Source organism: Macaca mulatta, chromosome 7, assembly GCF_049350105.2.
Source record: "Macaca mulatta isolate MMU2019108-1 chromosome 7, T2T-MMU8v2.0, whole genome shotgun sequence".
Taxonomy (NCBI): Eukaryota; Metazoa; Chordata; class Mammalia; order Primates; family Cercopithecidae; genus Macaca; species Macaca mulatta.
In genome coordinates, this window is record NC_133412.1 from 96656987 (window position 1) to 96682828 (window position 25842).

Genomic DNA, 25842 nt, shown 5'->3' on the forward strand with positions numbered 1-25842 from the left:
GTCCTGGCTAGGTGGCCAGGGAGCAGAGTCAAAGTGCTTGTGGCTCTGTCCATTTCTCTCCTCGTTGTCCTTTTACCTGTAGGTGTGCCTGCACAGGAGACAGCACCAGCCAAGCTGATCGTGTACCTACAGCGTTTCCGGCCTCAAGACTATCAGCGCCTGCTAGAAGTGAACAGCTCCAAGCAGAGGCCACAGGCGACTGAAGATCCTGATAACTGCCTGGGCTAGGGGTGTCACTTCCTAGAATGGGAAGGGAACTCTGGGTCTAATGGAATCCACTCCTGGCCCACTGTGCCTCTCCCCTCAGCGTCCCTTCTGACAGTGACTCCTCTCTCTCTAGTTCTGCCTGTTTCTTCCCCCTACTCTAAGCTACTCTTCCTTGAGCCCTCCCTGGCTGCTGCTTCTTCCCTCATCCGTCAGATGCAATCTGTGGGCCGCCCCTCTCCCCTGGCCGCTAAGCAGCCTCCATTGATTTCCGCTCGTGTTTATAGGATTTCCACTTAGCCGTGATCAGTAGTTAAGCACAGGAAAATCCCTTGCCACCCCCCTCCCTTGGTCGATGCCATTGATTCTGCCAGCAGCTCCTAAACCGCCTTACAGCTGAGTTAGACGATGAGGGGAGGCAGCAGGGATTTCCCTGCCTTGGGGTGTGGGAAATAGAAGCAAGTTGAGGAAATGGTTGGGAATCCCAGTTAGAACTCTAGAAATTCTAATCTGATTTTGCCACTGTGCCCAGCTCTGGCCCAGAGGGTAGAGTGCCGCCTGTAGAAGTTTGGGGCAAATTTGTTCCCTGACCTGAAGCGGGTTAGAAAGAACCAGCAGCCGCCCCATCCCCGCCCCTGTGTTGAGACAGGTTCTCAAGGTTCAGGGGAAGATGCATACCTCTTATGTAAGAATGCTTTTCCCTTGCTGTTATTCATACACATTTTCCACTTCAAATATACCCAAATATGGCTTTCCTCCCCTCTCAGGCTTTATTGGGCTTTATTTGTGGGAGAAGGGGGCTGGTCCCCAGTTTTTGCAGTGCAAAGCCAGAGTGCCACCTGCTGGTAGCCCTCAGGTGTAGGTTTCAAGCGGCTGGGGCCCGCTGGGGTTTGGGACACAGGAGAATTTCAGGCTGTGATGGAGACAGTTACTGCCACGATTCCACAGGCAAGTTGTTCACCTCAAAGATCTCCTGCACTGACTGGTGAAAGTGGTTGTAGGTGAGGCGCAGCTTTAGCCGCACAGGGGCCTAGGAATAGGAGAGCGGGGACCAGGGTTAGCACCCATGACTTCTCCTATCCCTGGGTCTTGTCTTGGGGGGACTCCTGAAGCTCACCTTGTTAGGATTGAGGATTCTGAAGAGCTGGGTGATAGGAAGGCCACCCCGAGCTGGAACTGTGTTCCCACTGGGGGCCTGCATTTGGAGCTGGAGACTCTGAGCACAGAAGTTTAACAGAGCACAGTATGGCAGTAGGTGGGGCTCAGGCAGCTCCTCTACACCCAGTGGCTCCACACCCTTTTCCTGTAACTCCCCAAGTGCTGATCTCCAGATGACTCAATCGCATCTCACACTGTCTCCCACCCACCACCTCCACTTAGTGGCCTTTTCTCCTGGAGTCCCCAGGCCACCTCTGAACCCTGATCTTTACAAACCTTGGGCACAGCAGCCTGGCAGATGAAATCGGTGACATCACCCTCTGAGGAGTTGGTGGCAGTGGCGGTGATTAACAGCAAAGCAGGGTTTTCAGGGGGTCGAATGAAAGACAGATTCAGCTGTACTCCCTCACGCTCAAACACTTTGAGATCTGGGATGGGAGCTGGAGTAGGGAGACAGAGGCAGCTCAGTGTGCAGGTTTGAGAGAACATGTTTGTTCATTCAACAAAAATTGAGTGAACGCCTACTGGCCCTGCACTACTCGAGAGGCTAGTAACAAAGTAGATATGAAGATGAGGCTGGAGCTTACTGTCTAATGGGGGAGAGAAACAATAAAAAAGGGCCGGGCATGGTGGCTCATGCCTGTAATCCCAGCACTTTGGGAGGCTGAGGTGGGTGGATCCCTGAGGTCAGGAGTTTGAGACCAGCCTGGCCAACATGGTGGAACCCTGTCTCTACTAAAAATGCAAAAAATTAGCTGAGTGTGGTGGGTTGTGCCTGTAGTTTCAGCTGCTTGGGAGGCTAAGACACAAGAATAGCTTCAACCTGGGAGGCGGAGGTTGCAGTGAGCTGAGATCGCGCCACTGCACTCCAGCCTGGGTGACAGAGCGAGACTCTGTCTCAAAAAATAAAAATAAAAATAAAATAAGCAAGATAATTACAGACCATAATAGATGCTATGAAGGAAGTAAGTCATTCTAGAATAACTGGGGAGAACTGACTTAAATAGGAGCGGTAGGGGAAGGCATCTGACATTTTAGCTGAAGCCTGGAGTGAGAATGAGCTGGTCATCTGATGTGCTCGGGAAAGAACATTCCATGTAAAAAAGAACATGAAATGCCAAGGGTGGGAGGGTGTGAGGAGCTGAGAAGGGGGCAGTGAGTGGGTAGTGGGAAAGTGGTATAAGAAGGGCTGGGAAGGAAGCAGGGCCCTGTAGGCCAGAGAAAGAAGTCTGGAACAAAGGGAAGACAGGTGACCATGACTGACTTCATCCTTTTACCTCCTGAGATGGGGATGGGATAGGGGACACACAGGAAGAAGCAGGGTCCATGAGCCTCAGCCCTTGGCTTAGGAGAAGCAGCACATTTCCACCTACCTTCTCTAAGACATCTTCCTTTTGCTTAGGCTTACCTGGGGGTGGAGGTGCACAGGGAAGGTCCAGCAGGTATACCAGGGCACCTCCAGGGGAGGGGTCCAGAGGGGGAGGATGCTGGGCATCCCCAGAAGCCCCATCCAGGAGATCTAGCAGATCCAGGAGCTGTGAGGCCTGGCGGAAGGGACAGAAGGGGCAGGGCTGGGTATGAAGCTCAGCCTGTCTTCCTACCCCAGGGTTTCCAGCCTCCTCACCTGGGGCTCTGTGGGTGCTGGGACTGCTTCTGAAAGTTGGGCTGCTGCTTTGCTTTCCTTTGCTTCCTCATCAGCCTGAGCGCCATCTCTCTCCACAAGAGGCATTTTTTCCAGGATGGCAGCCCTGAGAGGATGGAATGCAAGTGTGCCTCTGTGGTCTTTGGGCCTTTCACAAGAGGCATCTAGGATGATGACTAGGAACATGGAGCCCTGGGCACATGGTGGCTCAGAAGTTCCCTTCTGATTTCCTAAAATGACATGTTGTTGCTGATTTTCAGATGAGCAAGGAGGGTTGGAAGCCAGCTTAGCTTCAATTAACAGTGGGTGGGAAGCTCTCACCGTGGATGTGGAACACAGGTGAGGATGAGGCCCTTGTACCTACAAAAGGGCATTTGGGAGAGGGCAGGGGTTTGGGTCCCATGCTGCAGCACAGTGCTGGACACACCTCATGTGATCGTACTTCCGGAAGAGTGTGTCATACTCCACAGCCCGCTGTTGCAGCTCTACGTCCAAGCAGCTCTTGTAGATGGACACCACCTGGCGGATGCGGCTGGGCCAGTGTAGTATGTAAGTGGCAACGGCAGTGTGCCACTGCAGGATGTGGCAGGAAGGAAAGGCCCATGGAGCAGGGAAATACCCAGATTTGGCTTAAAAACAAGAACCTAAAGGCTTGGGGTTAGGGCGGGCTGGGTATATATGCCTGGAAAGAAACTCAGAAATGGGTGGGTCCAGTGAAAGGCCATCTCTCAAGGGGCTGGGACCCCTTCTTACTTATTGTCCCCTTGGAGGCGAGTGCTGAGTTTCATGAGGGCTGTGAGGGCATATCCTCGAGTGGCTGGCAGGGACATATGGGACTGCAGCACCTTTTCCAGCAATGCCAGTACTTCCTCTTCGTCCACCTTCAGACATGGATACAGTTAGTGACCCTGGTGCAAGTCCTGCCCCCCTGACGAGTCCCTCCTCAGTGTACCCCCAGTGAGGTCTCACCTGAAGGGGCTCAATCTCCTCACAGTTCCCCTCCAGCAGGAGGTCCCCATATTCCCCAATGCACCAGGCTGCCACCTGCACCAGTGGTTGCTACATGGAATAAGAAACTGCTGGGCTGGCCGGGCATGGTGGCTCACGCCTGTAATCCCAGCACATTGGGAGGCTGAGGCGGGAGGATCGCTTGAGACCAGGAGTTCAAGACCAGCCTGGGCAACATAGCGAGACCCCCGTCTCTATTAAAAAAAAAAAAAGAGAGAGAGAGAGAGAGAGAGAGAGAAACACTGCTGGGCCAGTGTCTGAGGTCCTCTCCCCACTTCCAGACATGGTAATATCCCTTTAGGCAGTACAGAGATGGTGGAGGGGGGTTGGAGGGGTGGGGAAAGGGAAGTTTGTTACCTGGCTCCCACTGCCCTCTGGTGGCCAAGCATCAGAACTACATGGCCTAACCACACAGGATGGAAATGTGAGAGGGTCCCTCCCTTGTGGAAGGTGTGGATGCTTTCTGCCCACCCTATTTAATTAACATGGAAGAGGGGGCTGTAGATACTGCCTGGCATCTGTTAATTCATTCAGCATTCAAGGTAATAATAAAACCTCATAAACACAAGAGCTTTAATCTCAAGGCAGCTCTAAGAGGCAGTCAGGGTACGTGGAGCATAAGGGAAGTTAGTCATCTGTAGTTACATAGCCAGGAGGTACCAGAGTCAGGATAAAAGCCCAGATGTTCTTAAAAACAGGGCTCTGTGCTTGGATGTCTTCTGCACTATGTAGGTAGCTGTGATCTTGAGAGAAAAATTGGAATCTAGTATAAGGAGGAGGCCGCCCAGGATGGGCAAGGGAGTGGTTGGGCAGCCCTAGGCCTGGGTAGGTGGGAATGATACCTGGGAAATGTCTTCTGCCAGGGCATTGTAGAGGCGGCGCACAGAGTAGGCATGTAGCTCCTGGGCCCCCCCAATCAGCTGGGTCAGGTTGGCCACTGCATCATCCCGCACATGGGTACCTGCCTGGAAGGTGTGGGCATGGCCAAGTCAGTGTGGTGAATCTTGACCACTTCTGCCCAGCTCTCTGACTGGCCCCTGCCTCACCGTGGTCAGCACATGCAGGATGGTGTCTATGTGCCAGCGTTTGGTGGGAGCAAACCTAGGGGATATATGGCTCATCAGTCCTGGTACTGACCCTGCCCAGATTCTACCCTCTTCGACTCCTGGGCACCTCACCTTTCTGCAGCTAGCAGGATGCCTGAGGCACAGTCAGCCCGTAGGTCAGGCGGGCAGGACTCCAGAAAGGCCTGCAGCTCTTGCATCATGGCTCGCACATTGGAGCTATTTACCAGAGCCAGGCTTAGTTCCAGGGCCCTCCTGGCAGGAGAAAGAGGTTTCCATGCAGGTAGCCCAGGTTATCCTGGTCCATGCCTCAGCCCCTCTGCTTCCCCAGGGACCTGTCCCCCTTAGTCCTCTTACTCCAGCTGCTCTAAGCTGGCTCGAGTCTTGGCCACAAGGCACTGGGAACCTCTGCCCTGCCCTCCCGTCCCCTGTATCACTGCTCACCGGCTGAGGGAGGCATCAGTTTCCTGTAGACAATCCACCACAGTGGGCCGATGCCGCTGCACAGCACTGTGATCAGACTGCACCAGTCGAAGCAATGATGTCAGGGCTACATACCTGGTCAGGATGGGGGAGGTTCTATCACACCATGGCCATCAGCCCCCAGTCCCCATCCTGTCTTGAGTATAGGGGTAAGAGAGAAATGGATCAGGAAGCTCTGGAGGAAGGAGGGCAGAGGGCCAGGGGATCAGTGGCACAGCCTAGGTAGACAGTTGGGACTATTACCTAATGTTCCTGTCACTGTTGAGTAGGAAGCGGCCAAGAATGTTGACAGCTAGAACCTATGAGAGGCAGAAGCTGGGGTCAGCCAGGAAAGAAGCAACCTGCTCAGCCATTGAGGAGTGAGAACACATTGGCGCAACACGATGGGGCTAGGAGGAAGAAACCAGCAAGCAGGACCTGTGTGGGTGAGGTGGTGGGCGGGGCCATAGTGGGAGAGGCATAAGGGATGATACCCGTAGGCCAGCTGCAGAGCGGATATCCATGATGGTGAGTACTGTCTCAAACAGGACCGCATTCCCGGCATTTCGGCTGGTGTCTGTGTTAGTGGCCACCTGAGTGGAGGAGAGAGGAGATGTATCTGCTCAGGGCCCTCCTCAGGTCTCCGTTTCTTTTGATACAGGGTCTCACTCTGTCACCCACAGCTCACTGCAGCCTTGACCTCCCAGGCTTAGGTGATCCTCCTGCCTCAGCCTCCTGAGTGGCTAGGACTACAGGCACATGCCAACAAGCCCGGGTAATCCTCAGGTCTCTTGAAGGACTCTAACATGTCATCTGTCCAGCCTTCAACCATCCAACAAAGTTCCCTTAGCCTCTACTATGTGCCAGGGCCAGCCTGGGCACTGGGGCAATAGCACTAAGACAGACTGTGTCCCTTCTTCATGGAGTTCACTGTCTAGAGGAGACGGAGAGGCAATGATATGGCCACTGCACAGTGAGGAGTCAAGTGAGGGGCACCCAGGGCTGGTGGGGTCTCCAAGCAACACAGCTAACCAGTGCCCTCCTCCCAGCCCCGACCTGGGCCAGCAAGTCATTCATGGTCTCACTGCTCTCCTCGTGGTTCCGGCCCAGGATCCGAAGCAGACGAAGTATCTGGACCTGAGGTTGGGTTGAAAATTGAAAGGTGAAGGGGTTCACAGGATAAGGAGTCATGGAGCTGAGGAGAAAACTCTAACATGGAGGAGAGCACTGTGAGGGTCTGGCTCGCTCCCTAGATCCTCCCCACACCTCCTCACCTCCACAGGTCCCTTGGTCCTGGGAGGGGAACAGAGGTGTCTGAGGCCAGGGGAGTTTAGGACAGGCTTAAAAAAAAATTGTTACCAAACTGTATTTTCCTGACTTTTAGGCATTCTCTCTCCCCTCACAGGTCCTGGGATGACCTGAGCAATCCTGTGCCTGCTATTCTGCTGCCCAGGACACTGAGAGGGCCAGTGTTCTCTTGGAGGAGACCACTGGTCATGGTCTTACTGCTATGCCCTCTCTGTTCCAGGGATACAGCAGTGAAAGGTCACCCCACCTGCAGGAAGGGGTCGCTGACTCCAGATATGCTGTGTTCTGTGGAGTATCCCGTTGTCACCAGAGTCCGGAGGATCTGTACCAGCTGGGGTACCACCTGGAGGGAGGGCACAACTTTGGGCATTTGTTCTAATCCTCTCCAGCTAAAGCCCCATTCCTTCCCCACTGACCCTCTCTTCAGGCCCAGGGCCTGCCCCTTCACCAGCCCACCTTTCGGAAGTGCCTGAGGGCTGCAGGGCTTCGTTCGCAGAGCTCCGTGATCAGCGTGATGGTGCCCAGCAGGATGCCTGGGGTCAGGGTCGGGGAAGTGAATGGTGGGGGCCAGGGGCAAGAGAGTCTATTGCGTGTGTGCCTGTGTGTGTCCGCTACCCTTCTCCTATGAGCTGGTGTTCCCATCCAATTTTCAATTCTTCTGTCCACAGAGCTGAAGCAAAGGATGGGGAGCCCCACAGCCTTACCATGGTGACGCTCGTGAAGCAGGTGGACACAGGGTGGGAGGAAGACGCTGGAGAGTTCAGGGACCTTCCGGATCATGTGCACTGCAGTCAGAATAGCCTGCAGAGGTCCGGGGCCTCAGACAGGGGTCAGAGGGGATTGACCCCTGCATCTACTACTATATGGCACACAGCAGGCAGTATCTGCAGGAGCAAGTGCCAGGAGTCCCACCATCTCACCTTCTTGCGCACGTAGGGACTGGGCTGCAGGAGCAGTTTCTCCACCTCTGGGGCCAGGTCTCGGCACATCTCAGCAGAGCCCATGGTGCTCAAAGTGCACAAGGCCAGGCCTTGTACTGGCTGAATCCCCTGGCTCAGGTCACTGCAGGGTTTGGGAGGACGGTCAGTCAAACCTCTGAGAAAATCAGTCCTTTTCAATACCCACAACAGGCAGTCCCCTGGGATTTCCAAGGTCCCTACTCTCCCATCTCCCTGATTCCAAGTGATTGCCAGAACCCTCTCACTTCTTGATGCTGTTGGTAATGAGCAGGTGGGCATCGTGCCTCTCATCCAATAGAAGCATGGCCCCCAGGTAGCCCACCCTCTTGTCTGTGAATCTGGAGGAGGCGATCAGTTTCAGGCACTCCATCTATAGTCAAGGGGGCAAACCAGGAAGAGGCAGGGGTGAAACCACAGACACTCACATCCCTGTTCCATCTTCCTCTTTAAAACCAGATTAACCTGTGGGGCATCCTATCTCATCACTCTCCCTTCAACAAGAGGAGAAGCTTAGGAAATTCAGGCGTTAGTGGGTAGGAGGAACTAGGAGTTGAGGAGGATGGGAGAGGAAAGGAGGAGGTGCCTGCCCTAAACGAGGCTGGCCAGAGAATGAAGGGTTCAGGCCAGATGATGACCAGTAGGGGTAGCAATGGGGAAAGAGGTTTGCAGTGCAGCCTGTGATGACTCTGAAATTGTAGAATTTTAAAAACCAGGGCATAAACAGGTGAGAGAGTCCGTGACTCTGCCCCACTAGCCTTCATCAAGCTCAGGAGGGAGGTATTCCTGGCCAGTACCTGTCCAAAGTGGGCGGGGTAGCCCAACATGTGGACGTAGAGCAGTTTGGCCAGCTGCCGGTGCCTGTGCACTGGGTCCCCATCGCGGAAGGAGGCCCGGATGTGGGCGCACTCCTTTTGGATCACCTCCCGCTCCTGGGCCTGAGTCTTGGCCCCGCGAATCTCTTCGATGAGGTCCTGAAGCTTCAGCGAAGGCGCCACCATTCTGACTGGCAGAGTCCGGGAGTGAAGAAACACTCTCTGGCCGGGCGTGCCTGGGTTTTCGGCCCAGGCGCGTCCTGTGTCAGGACCCTAAGAGCCCAGGTCCCACAGGTACCCTAAAATTGCTCCCGCATTTTACCTTTCCCGAAGTAGGTCTCCAAATTCCGCGACCACCCCACCGCCCGAGAAGCCCACTACGCATGCGTCGACACCCTACCGGCGCCCCTTCCTATTGAGCATGCGCTGGAGCCCCACCTATTTCTCCCGTTTCCTCCCCCTACCTGGTACCCCATCCCTAGCTTAGCCATTGCTTTCTTTCCACGACCCTCCGCTGTTTCTTCCGCGAGCTTCCTCCCCCGATTTCCATCTCAGGCAGCGGCAGCGACAGCCTGCCTACCCCCACGACTCCAGCCTCACCTGGCTTCTGCCTCAACTCCGCTCCTCTGCCCCCCAGCGCTTCCTGGTACGGGGCAGAGCAGGGGTTGGTGATCAGTGCGGTCCTTCCCTCTCCCCGCCTCCACCACGGGACCCCGCCCTCCTGGGCCGACTGCAGAGCCTTCCTGGATCCTCTGACCTCGAGCCTCAGGCTTTAGCGGACAGACAGCATGATAGGCCTGGAGTTCTTCAAGAGGCCTCCTCGCACATCGTCACCACCCGGAGAGCCTCAGTTTGGATTTGAAGCCATCGCACCCCAAAGGAGATGACAATCCCCCCCCTTTTTTGAACTTTTTTATTAATATATTTTTTTTTTGTTAAATTTCTTTGTATTTTTTTCCTGCAAGACTTGGTGTTGGCGGCACTGTTGTAGTTTAACTTCAATCCCAAATTCCATGAAATAGAAATCAGAAGTAAAGGTTGAGAGGGGAGGAAGGAGGGAGGCAAGCCAAGGAATAAACAGAGTTTGACTAGAAAAAAAGAGGGTATGTGTGGTGGGCATTCCCGGGCAAGGCCATTCCTTGAGGGAGGGGGTTGGCAGGCAGCTTGCCTCTGCCTCATGCAGGGGAGGGAGGAAAGATCCCCTGGGGACCCTACAGTCCCCTCTTCCTAGGGCTTCCTGCTCCCAGGGGAAAAGCTAATACCAGAGAGGGATCAACCACAACCTCAAACAGGGCTCTCCACCCACCTGTCACCCAGGTTTGACTCCCACCTCTGCCCTGCCTGGGAAGCATGTGAGATCAGCTTTCTTTGATCCCCTCCTTCTGTTGTTTTCCCATTTCACAAGATTCTGATGTGAAGGGGGAAGGGACATAACCCATTTTGAGACTACTAAACTTGTCACAGCTTCTGCTTCCTTGTGAGCTCCTGTTATCTTGTCTGGTCCTATCCCCAAGAAGTGCCTCCCCCGACCACAACTCCCAGAGTTGGGGTGTGGGGGCCTTGCTCAAGTGCCTCTAACCCTCTGCAGTAGAAATGTCTTCTTCAGGCCCCTTAGGAATTTAATCAAAGGCCACAAGTGAGTCCAGACCAACCAAATAAACTATTGTGGGGGAGACAGAAGGGTGGGAGAAGGCAGTGGCAAAGTCTGGGCGGGGTGGACTTGACTGCATTGGATATTCTCTGTTCCTTTACACGTTGCTCTTGGCATGGCATGCCACCAGAGGGGGCTGGAGGAGGGGCTGGCCGATGAGGAGAAAAAGAGGGAAATGGTAGGGAGTTATTCTACTTTTCACTTCCCTTCTCTCCCTCAGGGAAGGATGGAATTGGGCAGGAACCCAGCTCAGTGCTTGGAGGTGAGCTAATAGCCTCCAAGATTAGAGGTGGAGGATGCACCTCCTGCAGCTTTTTCACTAGGCCTCAGAGGGACAGCAGGCCCCTCAGGCTAGGGAGCCACAGCAGCGCAGCCTGTCCCTTGCCCGGCATTCAATCACTCCTTCTTCATTTTCTTCCTCCTCCTTTCCATTCAGCTTCCAGGAGTCTCCTTAGGACACCAAACCCCCACCCGCATCGAAGTTGAGGTCTAAAGAAAAGGTGGGAGGGCGTGGGGCAATGGTCTGACTTAGATTTGTGTGTCTCAGAGAAGACAGCAACTCTGAGAGAGAAAAGCCCTTCATATGTAAACAATCTAGAGAAAGAAGGGGTTGGAATGGGGAAGGGAGTGAGGAACACAGAGACAGATCCAGAAGAAATGAGATAATCTGAAAGAAGAGAGGGAAAGAGAAAGCGAGAGAAAAAAAACAAAGGAGCACAGAAAAGAAAGGAAGAAGATAAAGAAAGATAGGAAAAACAGCCAGGAAGAGGAGAAGAGAAAAAAGGCAGGTCAAAGGGGTGAAGAGGCACGCAACCAAAGCCAGAACCAGGCCAGGAAGTAGCCTCAGGTGAGGAGCTGGGAGAACAGGAACGCCAGGCTGAGGTCCAGGAGGGCCACGGCTCCCACCACCAGGGGGTTGGCAGCTCCCTAGAGAGACAGAGGGGGAAGCAGACTCAGTCCCCAAGGACAGTGCCCACCTTCCTGCCCTGGCTGAGGTGGCAGAGCTGAAGGGTCTCAGGTACCTCCCTGCAGAGCCTGGAGCAGGGGGATCGCCAACATTTGTTTTGGATTGCAAAACCCTGTCTTCTCCCAGGCAGGGCCCCACCTTTCCTCTGGCACCTTCAATACAGGGACAGCCCTTCCACCTCCTCCCTCTAGTCCCCTCCCATCAGCATATCATGTGTCCCAGGCAGGAGGTGCCTGGCCTTAGTAGCAGACATTGGCAGCAGCAGCCAGTACTGCAGCAACGCAGAGGGATGAAGGGGTGAGGATGTGGTTGCTAGGAAACAGAAGGCCTAGAGCCCAATCAGAGTAGAGGGTTCTAGGGACACTCCACCTCTCCCGGTTTTCTGCCTTCTTCCCTATTTCAACTTCTTCCCAGGAGAGGGAGGGAGAGTCAGGGTAGGGAGGGAACAATCTTTTCCTTTTTTATTTCTGGGCACCAAAGAGAGAAAGTGCGGAGGTGGGGGTGGGGGTGGAGTAGGAAACTCAGAGCTGGAAATGATATGGAAGGAGAACGGGGGAAAAATATTCTGGCTCTCCCATTGATTATTAGTTTATAACCCTGGGCAAGTTACTCTAAGTGCTCTGGGCCTCAGTTCCCCCATCTGTCAAATGAGGGAGTAGGCTTGTAGGCGTGTAAGGTTCCTTCCAGCTCGAGCACCCTCTATTTTTTTGAGGTGGGATGTGGTCCAAGACTGGCCAGGCAGAGGAAGCCGAGTGGAGATAAAAAGCCCCCTGGCGATCAGACAGGTCTGGAAAGGGTGGGAGGCAAGGCTTTGGGAGAAGAGGACACACAGCAGGGACAGAGGATCTCACCGGCTGGGCAGGCCTCTCGGTTGCAGCAGGCTCCCCGAGTTCTTCTGTCAGGCACCCAGCATCAGGACCCCTCGAGGACGAGCCCCTCAGGACCAGCATAGCGATGGGCTCAGGCTCCGTGCCTGCTGGGGCCCTCAGCAGGGGCAGGGGCTCTTCATCCTCCCCCTCCTCCTCTCGAAGACTTCCTGAACTGTCGCTGCAGCCTCCAAGGAGTGGGGAACCATCTCTGGGCCCTGGCCCTTGCATCCCAGCCTCATCCTCAGCCTCATAGCCAGCTAGTTCCTCTGCCTGTGCGCCTGGCCCCCCCCACTCCTCAGGCCAAGCTTTGGGGCTGGAGAAGGGACCCTGGTCCCCTCCAGGAGGCAGTGGGCTCCGGCAGGCAGGGGGTCGCCAGGGTTGGCGGGAGGAGGCAGGACTGCTGGGCAGTTCAGGGGATCCCTCTGAGGGAGTCAGTCCGTTCTCATACACCCCAGGGCTGTCCTCATCCAGGGGCTCCGTGTCGGAACCTTCTGAGTCCTGCCTGGGTCTGCGGCCTGGGTAGGGATAGCTGAGAATCAGAGGGGCCTACCTGGCCTTGGGCTGGAGTGGCTGCAGCTTTATTCCTGACTGGGCACTTCCCAGGACTTTGGAATTCCCAGGCTCATAGCCTGTCACTGCCAGACTCCAAACCCCCCATTAACCTATTGCATACATTCCCAAGTCCCACTCCCCAGACTACCAGGTCTGGCCCCCACCCTGTGTTCCTTGCACCCTCATTCCTTGTTTTTTCCCATCCCCGGTTCCCTTGCAGGGCTTCTCATCTGTTTCCCCACACCTGAGTCTCTCTAGCTTCCTAGGGGCCTCACTCTCCTCCCCCCAGCTCCCATGCCTCACCTGGGGCCTCTAGCATGGGCTGCAGGTCCTGGGCTATCAGTTTGGCCATTCGAGCTGCCTCCACAGCCTTCTCAGCGACACTGCTGGCTGCCACTGCCTTTAGGAGGGCGTCTGCTGCCCTGTTGGATCCAGAGACAGGGACTTAGCAGACCTTCCCCCACTTCAAATTAGCCCCTGCTCAGATGCTCCAGCCCCCAGCCCCATCCCTTCTATATCATATCCTCCTCTCTTCTGGAGTCTTCACCCTTCCCCACACTCTGCCAGCTGCTTCCCTTCCTGGCAGGCCAGGGCAGCTCCCATTCGGTTTCCTCCCCCTGACCTGGGCTGCATTTGCCATCATCACACCCTCCTGCTCCTCTCACAACCTTCTACTGCTACGTCCTGTAGTAACACTTCTTCCAGTTGCAAGGGCCAGGACCTCCTGGAACTCTGTCATTCCATTCCTGTCCTGCCTCCCTCCCAGTGACAGTTGAGACCTCACTCTTTTAGCACATCCCCTGCAGTCCTGCTTGGTGCTTACGAGCTATACCTACCACCTTCTTTGCAGTTAGCACCTCCTCTTGTTACTAACCCCTCTCAACCCCTGGAGTCACAGGCCTCTCTGTGGGGTCCAGCGCAGGGTCCTGTACTTTGATCCTCCCTTCCAAGCAGCTTTGTCCCTGCCCCGTTCCCTTGTTCAGAGCCACTGTCTCCCTCATGTTAACAGTCTCTACCTCCCTTTCCCTTTCTACCATCTCTTTTCCTTATTATTAATCCTATCTCTACCAGTGCAGATTTCCTAGCATGAGAATTTCCTATCTTGCGTTCCTTCGGCCTCTTCTGTTATCACATTGTTCTTCACCCCGTCACTGCTACCACCCCACTGCCCCCGCTCATGCTTTTCTGAGCTCTGGAACTGGAGTAAGAGTGGGTCTCGCCTTTCAGTAATGATCCCGTCCCCTCTCCCTACTAATATGCATGCTTTCTCACCATTGCGACTACACTTCTGGCTAAACCCTTAGTCTCCCTTCCACACCCCCTCCCACTTTCCCTGCTCCTTAGGTGCAGGCAGTCTGGGAGTCTGATCAGTCTTTCCCCACTGTTGTTTCTCAGTTCTCCCTCTGATGTCAGATGCTTCATCAGTTTTCTCTTCCCTTTCACCCTCTGCTGTTAATCATAGATGCCTTGTCCTTAAATGAGTTCTGTAATTCCGAGGGTAGGACACAAAGGAGCTGAGAAAGAGTCAGTCAGATGAGCTTGCCGTGGGTTTGAATGGATCACACCCCATGACTTCCTCTGGTCACAGGCCTGTTCTCTCTGGCTTAGGAAGGCAGTCTGGTATGGGGGTGGGGAAGAGGATGGTGATATCTACTGTGCACATTCTTAGTCCATAGCCTCTTATTTATGTTCTTTGGGAGCTATGATTAGTCCCTTCTCCTTAAACCTGGTGGGTCAAAGATCTTTAGAGCCTGTTGGGAGGGATATCAGATAACGTGGTTCTTCTGTCTTAGAGACTTTCTGACTCTATATGACTAGCCCTGTCCTGAAACTGAGCTGGTCTCAGGGTGCACAGCAGGCACATGTGCAGTCTCCTGCCTCTGGCCTTTCAGTAGGGCAAAGTCAAGGAGAAGGTGGACAGGGCTGTCAAGGGCACCTGTTGAGCCATGAGCATGAGGATCATGGTCTTGGGTTGTATTGAGTTATTTTGGTGGCCTGAAACTGGTGCACTGATGAGGCCTGTTTTTGTATATGAAGAGTATGGATGATCAAGTCCTATTCAGTAGACTTAGTCTGTGCTCAGGCCTCAGACTCATGCCAGGGTCAGGCTACCTGGCAGAGGCACCTGCTGCTGAGGCTCTGCTGTTTCCATGGCAGCTGGCAGCCAATCAGGATTGCCAGGCCTGTTGCTGGGGAGACCAACCAACCTCCTCCCACTGCCTGATCCTCTAGTTACTGAGATCAGTTTTTCCTGCACATGTCTCCACCCTATCTAGCCTAAAATGTTCCCTGGTGCTCTGCCCTCCCCCTTCCCTGGCTTAAGGCCCTGGGCTCTAACATCCAGACTCCCAGACAGATCTATAGATGCACATTCTCTGACTCAAACGTCTACTCTGCATTTGGCATGTTTATATTCTTTCTTTCTCTCTCTCTCTCTCTCTCACACACACACATACACACACACTCACTCACTGTGTCACCCATTATACAAACTCATTTAAGCATATCTGGACATATCCTGATCTCTGATCTCTGAAGAAGTCTCAAATTTAAATGAAATCCCCCACCCCTTTAAAAGAAAATCCAATATGTGAATATTCAAATATGTGAGTTGTATAAATAAGGGGTCTATGAATCTCATTACAAGTGGATTTTTGGCTTCTTTTAGATTTTTTTTTTTTTTTTTTTAGACTGGCTTTCGCTCTTGTCACCCAGGCTGGAGTGCAGTGGCGTGATCTCGGCTCACTGCAACCTCTGCCTCCCAGGTTCAAGTGATTCTCCTGCCTCAGCCTCCCGAGTAGCTGGGATTACAGGCACCTGCTACCACACTGAGCTAATTTTTGTATTTTTAGTAGAGACAGGGTTTCACCATGTTGGCCAGGCTGGTCTCGAACTCCTGACCTCAGATGATCCACCTGCCTTGGCCTCCCAAAGCACTGGGATTACAGGCGTGAGCCACCGTGCCTGGCCTTCTTTCAGATCTCTGCTATCTAATTCAGTAATTACTAACCATTTGTGGCTATTAAGCATTTGACATGTGTCTAGTCTGAATGGAAATGATGTGATTTAAGTGTAAAATTTAAGGGGCAGTCCCATGCTGCACACCTTGCTGCTCACCTCGCTGCGCAGGGAGCCTTGCTTGCTGCCCAGGGAGTTGCAGATTTCAAAGACTTAGTTCAAAAAGAATTTGTAAAATATCTTAATAATTTTACACTGGTTACCAGTTGAAATGATAATATTTGGATATATTGGTTTAAATAAAAATATTATTAAAATTCATCTCACCTGCTTCTTTTTATTTTCTATTCCTTTGTTTGTATGGTTTTTTATTTTTTAGAGACAGGATCTTGCTATGTTGCCCAGGCTGGTCTTGATGGGCTCAAGTGATCCTCTTGCCTCTCAAGTAGCTGGGTCTACAGGTGTGTGCCACAATGTCTGACTTCTTTTTATTTTTTAATGTGGTTACTAGGAGATTTAAAACTACCTATTTGGCTTATATTCCTGCTAGACAGCACTGCTTTAGATAGCAAGGTTCCTGATGCAAGGAAATGTAATTTGATTTACATAAAAGTTTGATTTACAGGGAAGCCTCTTCCCTTCAAACCTCCTATCAGTTGGGTAAAAGAAGGCAGAGGGGGCAAAACTGGGAGAGACTATGTTTTCAGATGGATAAGTCAGCAGTACAAATTCCCAAAGGCCCAAGGCTGAAATGGTGTCAGGCTGGGATGTGGTTAGGAAGGGACAGTCCCTCTTCCACCCAGGGCTGATGCTCCCAGCCTGAGGCCTGAAGACTGGATCAGCTGCAAGAGGAGGAAGACTAGGGACATGTTTTGAGTTCCAAGAGATTTCTGGGCCTGCACAAAACAGGTTCCTTGCTACTCCCACACACAACAATGGATTCCATAGACACGTCTCCACACAAAAGACACCGAGACACATTTACAGTCTTACACCACCTCCCTCAAATACCCAGCTACCCACAGTTACACCCACATCCACCTGTAGCCTCGGATATAAACACTGAGAATGCCCAGGGCTACAACTGCCTGGCCTTAGGCTTGCTATTCCCCACCAAGCCCTAGGCCTTAGGCCTTGGTCCTCCCTTAGGCACACCCCCCTTCCCGGTCCCCAGCGCACCCCCTCCTCTTAGTCCAGCTTTGCCCTCTGAACTGGACGCCCACCTGGCAGCGGCGACCTCCTGGCGCTGACGGGCAGCGCTCACGGCTCGACGGGCGCCCTCGACAGCCCTGTCCACCTTCTCCTTAACTTTGCCCCGCCGAAGGGCCAGAGGCAGGAGGCTGCGGACTCGCCCTCCGTGCACCAGCCGGTTGCGCTTGTACTTGCCCTCCTCGCGGGAGCCGTCGGGGCGGGTGGTGCGTCCGTAGCCGTGCCGCCGGTTGCCCAGCCACTCGCCCTCGTAGCGCAGCCCGTTGGAGCGCTGGCTCACGCCGAAGCCGCTGCGCCGGTCTGCGCGCCACTCGCCCGCGTACACTTCTGTGGCCGAGCCCTCGATGAGGGCGGGCGGTGCTGCGGCCGGGGGCCCGCTGGCCTCCGAGCCGGGCGGTCCGGTGCTGCCCACCTCGCTGCTCACCTCGCTGCGCAGGGAGCCTCGCTTGCTGCCCAGGGAGCTGCGACGTCCGCCCGCTCGGAGGCCGCTGAGCAGCAGCGAGCGACGAAAGAATCCGCCGGTCGCCGGAGTGCGCTTTCGGGAGGACGCGCCGTCGGCGTCCCCGGGCCCGGCCAGCACGAAGCCGCCCCGGGAGCCCGAGGCGGGGCTGCCTCCCTCGTCGCCCGGCAGGGGCAGGGGTGGGGGTGGCGTCGGGGGGTCGCTGTGGCCGGAATCCAGGGAGGTGCGGCGGGGTGAGCGCAGCAGCGCCGCCTGATGGTAGGGCACACTCTGGCGCACCCCGTAGCCGTGGCGCTTCCCGGCCTGCCACTGGCCCTGGTAGGTGCCTGCGGGCGGTGGAGGGGTGGGAGAAAGAGTCAGGCCGTGCCGCTGGGCTCCTTGCGCCCCAAGTCCCAAGCCCCCCTGGAAGCCCAAGCGTCAGGCGGGAGAGGTGGAGGCGGTTAGTGTGGAGGTCGGGGAAGGGCACTGGGAGCCGGGGACAGGCCAGGCTGGGCGGGAAAGTGTGGAAGAGCAGAATGAAGACGGGCAGGTAGCAGGAGCCCTACGTAGATTTTGGCAGTGCGGGTAGACAGGGGAAATGGGGAGGGCCCGGCAGGCGTGCGAAGGACAGGCCGGTGGGGGCGTTTAGATAGGCAAACAGGACTCTGAGTGGCACGCAGAGAGCAGAGGTGTTGGGGACAGGCAGGTAGAGAGGGAGGTGTGAGGACAGGCAGACAGGGAAGGGGTGAGGGAGAAGCGAGCAGGAGACAGACAATTAAGGAAAGCATAATCATCGTGGGAGAAAGCAGAAATTGGGGCTGGAGGTCACATCGATGTGGGGCGGGGGACAGATGGATGGGCGCAGGTGCGCAAATGGAGGGCGAAGGCGCAAGGCTAGGGAAGGCGCACGCGGACGAGCAGACAGACACTAGTGGGCCGGGTCCCGCACCTCCGTCGGAGTAGGTCTCGGTGCCGTAGCCGTCCTGGAAACCGTCCTTCCAGAGCCCGGCGTAGCGCAGGCCGGACACGCTTTCCCACACGCCGCTGCGCCCCTTCAGCCCGCCCAGCCACTCGCCGCGGTACGTCCAGCGGCTCTTGCGCTCCACGCCCAGCCCTTCGCGCTTGCCTTGCTGCCAGTGGCCCTGGTAGCTGTGTCCACCGGGCCCCGTGAAGACGCCCAGTGACTCGAAGCCGTGTGCCCAGCAGCCGCTGTACTCGCCCTGGGCGCCGGGGCCCGTGCACACGCCGTAGCCATGTGCCCGCCCCGCCTCCCAGCCCCCCACGTAGCAGCCCCCGTCGTCAAAGTCGAACTTGCCCCCGGGGGACATGCATGTAGTTGGCGCGGCCTCAGCCCCCCGGCGGCTCAGCGCATCCTGGGGCTGGAGAGCCGGCTGGGGGCCTTGGAGCCGGGCGAGGTCTGGGGGCGGGGGCAGTTAGACCGGGGCCGGGCGGGGGGGCCCCAGCGAGGGCAGGCAGGGCCGGACCCTCATCCTGAGTGGCTGCGGAGAAAGAGGGAGGGGGGCAAGTGGCGAGAGAGGCCCCTCCTCTTTGCCCGCCGCTCCCTGGCCCGGTGGCTCGGGGCATCAGCACCGCCCCCCAATCCACCCCCCTCCTTCGGCAGCATTTTCCAGCAGCTCCCAAGCTTGGGGGGCATGTGGGCTTCCCCCATTTCTGTTTTTGTGGAGCGGGCCCCTCCCAGGACTTGGGGCCCCAACCCCAAGCAGGAGTCCCAATTCTCCAACCTAGAACCCCGAAGTGTCGAGTGTGGATGGCAGTTTGGGGGTCCTGAGAGGGGGCTGGGCAGAATCGTAGGGCACCCGTTTCCCTGGCTGCTGTCAGGACCCCTCTGTCCCGGTTCTTCGGCGTCTCTGGCAAAGGGATGGGGGTGGGGGTAGAATATGTAGCGGGGAGATCGGACCAAGGTGGGCAGACGGTTTTTTCGGGGGCAATGGATGGGGCCCAGGGGAGGCTCTGCAGGGGAAAGGCCAGGGTGGGGACGGGCAGAGAGGCAGAAGGGAGGGGGCAGGCTACTCACCATGTGGGCTGGGGCTCAGGCTGCCTCCCCGGCACAGCATCCATGGCAGGATACCTCCACTCCCACCTCGCCCGGACAAGCCAAGCCCCCTCCCCTTCCGGAGAGACTGCTCCAACCCAGAGAGGAAAGGTGGGGGAGTCCGGAGAGTCCCCTCTCTCCCCGCTGGAGGAGCAGGCTGGGTGGGGGGGGCGAGGTAGTGGCAGGGGTGGGGGAAGATGAGAATAGTGTAGGGGAAAAAATCTGCCTTGGATGGAGATAGGGAAGAAGAGCTGGGAGCTGGATGCAAAGGGGGAGGGGGCTATCAAGAGGGGGTGTTTTTATTATTTTTTTCTTCTTATGGTTGGGAGAGGAAAAATAAATCAAAATTCCGATTCCATCCCAGCACAAATCAATGTTTGCTCCATCCCAGCATCACGGGGGAGGCTGGGCCAGGCAGATTTAAAGGGGCAGGGAGAAAAGAAAAGAGAAGAGGGTGGGTAGAGGAGGATATGGTGAAGAAGAGATAGAGGCAGTGATGCGGGTGGTGGTGGGGTCCCCAAGCAGAAAAGGATGGGTGTCCGCTAACCCTTCGGTGAGGGAGGAGGCAGGCAGAGAGGAGAAGGAGATGCACTGAGACCCCCAGGGAGGAGAGAAATCCTGGCATGCGGGCTAGGAGTGGGGCGAGGCGGAGGGGAGGGAAGAGGAGCGAGGGGGAGGAGACTGAGTTGAAGATGGGGAGGCAGGGGGAGGCCGAAGCCGGGCGGGGGAGGAGAGATGCTGGCGAGGCTGAGAGAGGGTGAGAAGAATACAAAGAAAGAGGTGCAGGGGTGAGCACTAAGGAGGGGGGAGATGCAGCCTGAGAGGGAGGAAGGCGGGGAGACCCATTCGGGGGCTGGGGAGGGATGACAAGGAGGAGAGAAGCAGGGGAGGAGGGAAGAAGGGGGAAAGAAATAGATATGGAGACTGAGAGAGAGAAATAAGGCTCGTGAAGGGAGGGAGAAAGCTCTGCAGAGGGAAGGGCAGGCGTGGGTATAGAGATCCAGGCAGGAAGAGCCCAAATAGAGGCAGGAGGGCCGGAAGTGGTGTTTGTGGGGCCCTAGGGAGAAAGATGAACCTGCCAGCTGCTTGGACTGAAGCCAGAAAGCTTTGGGGCATGGATGCAGGTGTCCACTGAGTCCACTATCTTCCGGAAGAAACCACTGGAGGGGGACCAGGAGGCTCACGCTCTTGCACTTTCTGAAGAAGGCTGAAATGGGACCTTGCTAGGAACGCGGGCCCCATCGATGCTTCTCCAGGCCTCCCCATCCTCCATCCCCACCACCAATTTCTCCCTGGGTTGTCTCTCTGAAGGGGAAGAGGGTTTATTGCTTTTGAATGGGGAGGAGGGCATCACGCTTGGTGATGGCATGAAGATCCCAGGGCTTTAGAATCTTTTCTTTTGCAAACCTTGAGGCAAAGACACATAGACATGTTTGGGAGGTCCCTTATTGTGGCAAGGCCGCCTCCAGCCCACCACCCCTCTGTCCTGTCCTCTCACCAGAGGGCCAGCACATCCTGACCTTGCCATTTACAGACAGAAGTAGGCACACACTGTCTTCCCTCTCCCCTTAGTTTACTTAGACTCTGCATCTAGTTCTTTCCCTGCCTCTAAGCCTTTAGGAAGGAGGATACTGTGTCCAATTACATGCAACAGTACATAGTCAAATGCACTCAATTGCCCCTATTTTCATACACAGCTTGGTCCACCACTCCTCCTCCACTGCATCCCCATTTTACAGAGAAGAGAACTAAGGCCCAGAGGGGAAGTCATTCACCAGAGGTCATACAACAGAACTGGCAGAGCTAGGAGTAGAACACTAGACTTCAGACCATTTAAGCCTGGTAATTCCTGCCAGGATTCCATGAACTTGGGGACCCTCCCTTAGACTCAGGGCCTCCATTTTGAGTACTTTGGTAAAATAAACAGCATGAGGTTTGGAATAAATAGGGATTTCCCTTGCATCATGTCTTTCCACAATTTATGAGGTTGGAGAAATGTAAATTTTAAGCCTCCAGGAAAGGAACCACGTCTTCTAAGTGCTTAGCATACAACAGGTCAGCTGTGGGTCCACTTGGGGCGTGACTGTTGATGGAGAGTTTATTCATTTATTCATTCACTCATTCCTCTATTTATCAAGTATCTACATAGTTTACTGAGTACCACCCACATAGCCAAGTGCTAGAGACACAGTGGTGAACACTGTGGGGCCTGCCCTCATGAAGTTTACTATCTAGTAGTGAAGACAGACAACCAACAAGAAATTCTAGTGTGGTTAGTGCCACAAGTTTGTGGGGTAGGAATAGGGAATAGAGATGGAATTCACCTGAGGCTGGTGCCCTAGAGAAAGAGGCATTTAAGATGAATCCAGAAGGGAGTTCTGGGGCAGGCCAAGCTATGTTGCTCACCCCTAGATATTCAGCCTACAGTGTCAGCCTTTCCTTCTCCACACAGTGCCTTGTCCCACTCCACCCCTAAAATTCCCCTTTTCTCCAAGAGAAAGGGAAAACAAGAAAAGAAAAACCAATGTATGGTCCTGGAACACCCACGCCTTGTTTCTTAGGGAGAAGAGGTGACAGGGGTAAGTGGAAGTTGGAATGTGATGCCTTGTTGTACGCTATACTGTCTTCTGAGCTGCAAATTAAGTGTAGGGTCCAATAAAGTCCTGAAGAAATCTCTGACAGAAGTGCCCCAGAATATGTGGGATGCACAGTCCCAGCGCAGCCCCCATGTCTACCTGAGTGAGTTAGCCTTCCAGCCCCTTTCTGTTCTTTCCCTACAGGCTCTACAACTCCCTCTTTCAGAGCAGGGGCACTTTTTTTTTTCTCCAGAGAGTGCACTGGTTTGTTTTGCCACAATTTACCAACATTCAGGTGTCAGAGAAAAGGGAAGTAACGTTCAACGGAGCGGCTCTGTGCTTGGAGCCAGGTACTGTGCTTGGCATGCCATCTGTATGACCTCATTCCATCCTCACAGCAAAACTGTCCCTGTGAGCGGTCCAGGCTGGAGGCCTGGAGCTAGGTTTCCAAAGATGGTCAGACCTATGTCTGAATCCTAACTCTATCTGCCACCTACTAGTTGGGTGAATCTGAGCATATTACCTAACTTTTCTGAGCTGCAGTTAGTTTATCTCTAAAATAGGAATATCACAATCTACTCCATGCCTTATTTTGAGGATCGAAATGATCATGTATGAAGTGTAAGTATGCATAATATGTATAAAAATATAAGGAGGGAAAGGCCGGGCGCCGTGGCTCACGCCTGTAATCCCAGCACTTTGGGAAGCTGAGGCGGGTGGATCACGAGGTCAGGAGATCGAGACCACAGTGAAACCCTGTCTCTACTGAAAATACAAAAAATTAGCTGGGCGCGGTAGCCAGTGCCTGTAGTCAGAGCTACTCCAGTGAACCTGGGAGGCGGAGCTTGCAGTGAACTGAGATCGCACCACTGCACTCCAGCCTGGGTGACAGAGCGAGACTCCGTCTCAAAAAAAAATAAAAATAAAAAAAATAAATAAATAAAAGGAGGGAAAACCACCTGGCATAGTGTCCAGCACATAGTAAATGCCCAGTAAATAATGGCTTGAAAATTAGATTGGCATTATGCCAGTTTTATAGGTGAGAACTCAGGGACCCAGCAGTTCCTTAATTTGCTTCATGTTGCCCAGCTAATATATGGCAGCCCTTGGAGCTTGATATATATCAGACTCCCAAGTTAGTATGCTTTAACAAATGCAATTTTGGGGGTCTTGTTTATAAAAGTAAAACATGCTCATTGTAGAACAGGAAAATACAGCACAATATCAAGAATAAAAATTAAAACCACCTATAGTCTCACTGTATAACAGTTTAGTATATTTTTATATAGTCTTCTATGTACTTTTAACCTAATTAATTAAATGGTGCATATACAATTTTGTATCCTACTTATTCACTTAGTTTTCATTGTAAGCATTTTTTTATTATTACACTTTAAGTTCTGGTATACATGTGCAGAATGTGCAGGTTTGTTACATAGGTATACATGTGCCATGGTGGTTTGCTGCACCCATCAACCTGTCACCTACATTAAATATTTCTCCTAATGCTATTCCTCCCCTAGTACCCCCACCCCCCGACAGGCCACAGTGTGTGATGTTCCCCTCCCTGTGTCCATGTGTTCTCCTTGTTCAACTCCCACTTATGAATGAGAACATGCAGTGTTTGGTTTTCTGTTCTTGTGATAGTTTGCTGAGAATGATGGTTTCCAGCTTCATCTGTGTCCCTGCAAAGGACATGAACTCATCTTTTTTATGGCTACATAGTATTCCACGGTGTATATGTGCCACATTTTCTTTATCCATTCTATCATTGATGGACATTTGGGTTGGTTCCAAGTCTTTGCTATTGTGAATAGTGCCACAATAAACATACGTGTGCATGTGTCTTTATAGTAGAATAATTTATAACCCTTTGGGTATATACCCAGTAATAGGATGACTGGGTCAAATGGTATTTCTGGTTCTAGATCTTTGAGGAATGGCCACACTGTTTTCCACAATGTTTGAACTAATTTACACTCCCACCAATAGTGTAAAAGCGTTCCTATTTCTCCACATCCTCTCCAGCATCTGTTGTTTCGTGACTTTTTTCTTTTTTTTTTTTTTTCTTTTTGAGACGGAGTCTCGCTGTCACCCAGGCCGGAGTGCTGTGGCGTGATGTCGGCTCACTGCAAGCTCCGTCTCCCAGGTTCACGCCATTCTCCTGCCTCAGCCTCCCGAGTAGCTGGGACTACAGGCAGCTGCCACTACGCCCGACTAATTTTTTTTTGTATTTTTAGTAGAGAGAGGATTTCACTGTTTTAGCTAGGATGGCCTCGATCGCCTGACCTCATGATCAGCCTGCCTTGGCCTCCCAAAATGCTGGGATTACAGGCGTAAGCCACCGCGCCCAGCTGTTGTTTCCTGACTTTTTTTTTTTTTTTTTTTGAGACACAGTCTCGCTCTGTCGCCCAGGGTGGAGTGCAGTGGCATGATCTTGGCTCACTGCAACCTCTGCCTCCGGGGTTCAGGCAATTCTCCTGCCTCAGGCTCTCAAGTAGCTGGGACTACAGGCGCCTGCCACCATGCCCAGCTAATTTTTGTATTTTTTTTTTTTTTTTTTTTTTTTTTGAGACGGAGTCTCGCTCTGTCGCCCAGGCTGGAGTGCAGTGGCCGGATCTCAGCTCACTGCAAGCTCTGCCTCCTGGGTTTGCGCCATTCTCCTGCCTCAGCCTCCTGAGTAGCTGGGACTACAGGCGCCCGCCACCTCGCCCGGCTATTTTTTTGTATTTTTTAGTAGAGACGGGGTTTCACTGTGTTAGCCAGGATGGTCTCGATCTCCTGACCTCGTGATCCGCCCGTCTCGGCCTCCCAAAGTGCTGGGATTACAGGCTTGAGCCACCGCGCCCGGCCTAATTTTTGTATTTTTAGTAGACACGGAGTTTCACCATATTGGCCAGGCTGGTCTTGAACTCCTGAGCTTGTGATCCGCCTGCCTTGGCCTCCCAAAGTGCTGGGATTACAGGCGTGAGCCACCGTGCCCAGCTTGTTTCCTGACTTTTTTTTTTTTTTTTTTGAGACTGAGTCTGGCTCTGTCGCCCAGGCTGGAGTGCAGTGGCCGGATCTCAGCTCACTGCAAGCTCCGCCTCCCGGGTTTACGCCATTCTCCTGCCTCAGCCTCCGGAGTAGCTGGGACCACAGGCGCCCGCCACCTCGCCCGGCTAGTTTTTTGTATTTTTTAGTAGAGACAGGGTTTCACCGTGTTAGCCAGGATGGTCTCGATTTCCTGACCTTGTGATCCGCCCGTCTCAGCTTCCCAAAGTGCTGGGATTACAGGCTTGAGCCACCGCGCCCGGCTTGTTTCCTGACTTTTAATGATTGCCCTTCTAATTGGCGTGAGATGGTATCTCACTGTAGTTTTGATTTGCATTTCTCTAATGACCAGTGATAATGAGCATTTTTAAATATGTTTGTTGGCTGCATAAATGTCTTTTTTTGAGAAGTGCCTACACATATAATTTTCCCACTTTTTGATGGGGTTTTTTTCCTTGTAAATTTGTTTAAGTTCTTTGTTGATTCTGGATATTAGCCCTTTGTTGGATGGATAGATTGCAAAAATTTTGTAGACTGCCTGTTCTGTAGGTTGCCTGTTCTGTAGGTTGCCTGTTCACTCTGATGATAGTTCCTTTTGCTGTGCAGAAGCTCTTTAGTTTTTTAATTAGATTCCATTTGTCAATTTTGGCTTTTGTTGCCATCGCTTTTGGTGTTTTAGACATGAAGTCTTTGCCCATGCCTATGTCCTGAATGGTAGTGCCCATGTTTTCTTCTAGGATTTTTATGGCTTTAGATCTTACATTTAAGTTTTTAATCCATCTTGAGCTGATGTTTGTGTAAGGTGTAAAGAAGGGGTCCAGTTTCAGTTTTCTGCATATGGCTCGCCAGTTTTTCCAACACCATTGATTAAATAGGGAAACTTTTCCCCATTGCTTGTTTGTGTCAGGTTTGTCAAAG

At 53.6% G+C, this 25842-nt stretch overlaps 3 protein-coding genes and 1 long non-coding RNA gene across 37 annotated transcripts in view; 2 read left to right on the top strand and 2 right to left on the bottom strand.

Moving 5' to 3' along the window:
* The window catches only part of THTPA (thiamine triphosphatase), a 47186-nt gene extending 46221 nt beyond the window's left edge, over positions 1 to 965 (top strand). For 8 of the 9 annotated variants that reach the window (XM_015143324.3, XM_077938460.1, XM_077938461.1 and 5 more), the window contains one exon: positions 83 to 965. In XM_015143324.3, coding sequence (XP_014998810.1) covers positions 83 to 228 — 146 coding nt within the window. In that variant the 3' untranslated portion in view covers positions 229 to 965. 9 annotated transcript variants of the gene reach the window in all.
* On the bottom strand, positions 952 to 9331 carry AP1G2 (adaptor related protein complex 1 subunit gamma 2). 18 transcript variants are annotated; one of them, XM_077938438.1, is made up of 22 exons: positions 9218 to 9331; positions 8600 to 8804; positions 8051 to 8175; positions 7767 to 7908; positions 7551 to 7647; positions 7303 to 7379; positions 7094 to 7189; positions 6595 to 6675; positions 6033 to 6131; positions 5803 to 5858; positions 5521 to 5634; positions 5191 to 5331; positions 5059 to 5113; positions 4855 to 4977; positions 3974 to 4063; positions 3758 to 3885; positions 3432 to 3536; positions 2987 to 3110; positions 2771 to 2906; positions 1639 to 1802; positions 1322 to 1420; positions 952 to 1234 (listed from the first exon to the last, which is right to left on the bottom strand). In XM_077938438.1, the coding sequence occupies exons 2-22, from the start codon at positions 8801 to 8803 to the stop codon at positions 1133 to 1135; spliced, it is 2358 nt and encodes a 785-aa protein (XP_077794564.1). In that variant the 5' UTR covers position 8804; positions 9218 to 9331; the 3' UTR covers positions 952 to 1132.
* Positions 8775 to 9557, top strand: LOC144330176 (uncharacterized). Its single transcript, XR_013396119.1, has 2 exons — positions 8775 to 8911; positions 9255 to 9557. It is a non-coding gene; the product is annotated as an uncharacterized LOC144330176 (long non-coding RNA).
* A 701-nt stretch (positions 9558 to 10258) lies between these two features.
* Positions 10259 to 19953, bottom strand: JPH4 (junctophilin 4). 9 transcript variants are annotated; one of them, XM_077938455.1, is made up of 7 exons: positions 19298 to 19953; positions 19005 to 19130; positions 18212 to 18761; positions 16838 to 17609; positions 12960 to 13078; positions 12087 to 12289; positions 10259 to 11195 (listed from the first exon to the last, which is right to left on the bottom strand). In XM_077938455.1, the coding sequence occupies exons 3-7, from the start codon at positions 18588 to 18590 to the stop codon at positions 11112 to 11114; spliced, it is 1557 nt and encodes a 518-aa protein (XP_077794581.1). In that variant the 5' UTR covers positions 18591 to 18761; positions 19005 to 19130; positions 19298 to 19953; the 3' UTR covers positions 10259 to 11111.
* Between the last annotated feature and the right edge of the window lie 5889 nt (positions 19954 to 25842).

Bases quoted from the DNA above. Each gene is read 5' to 3' on its own strand.
- AP1G2 (XM_077938435.1), bottom strand. From the start codon at position 8,803: ATGGTGGCGCCTTCGCTGAAGCTTCAGGACCTCATCGAAGAGATTCGC. The intron at 6,676-7,093 runs GTGGGGTGACCT...ACCCAACCTCAG, and splicing joins TCAGCGACCCCTTCCTGCAG to GTCCAGATACTTCGTCTGCT. The intron at 4,978-5,058 runs GTGAGGCAGGGG...CACACCTTCCAG, and splicing joins TCCTGCATGTGCTGACCACG to GCAGGTACCCATGTGCGGGA.
- JPH4 (XM_077938451.1), bottom strand. From the start codon at position 18,590: ATGTCCCCCGGGGGCAAGTTCGACTTTGACGACGGGGGCTGCTACGTG. The intron at 13,079-16,837 runs GTGGGCGTCCAG...TGGATCCAACAG, and splicing joins CAGGAGGTCGCCGCTGCCAG to GGCAGCAGACGCCCTCCTAA. The intron at 11,196-12,086 runs GTGAGATCCTCT...CTGTCTCTCTAG, and splicing joins CCGAGAGGCCTGCCCAGCCG to GGAGCTGCCAACCCCCTGGT.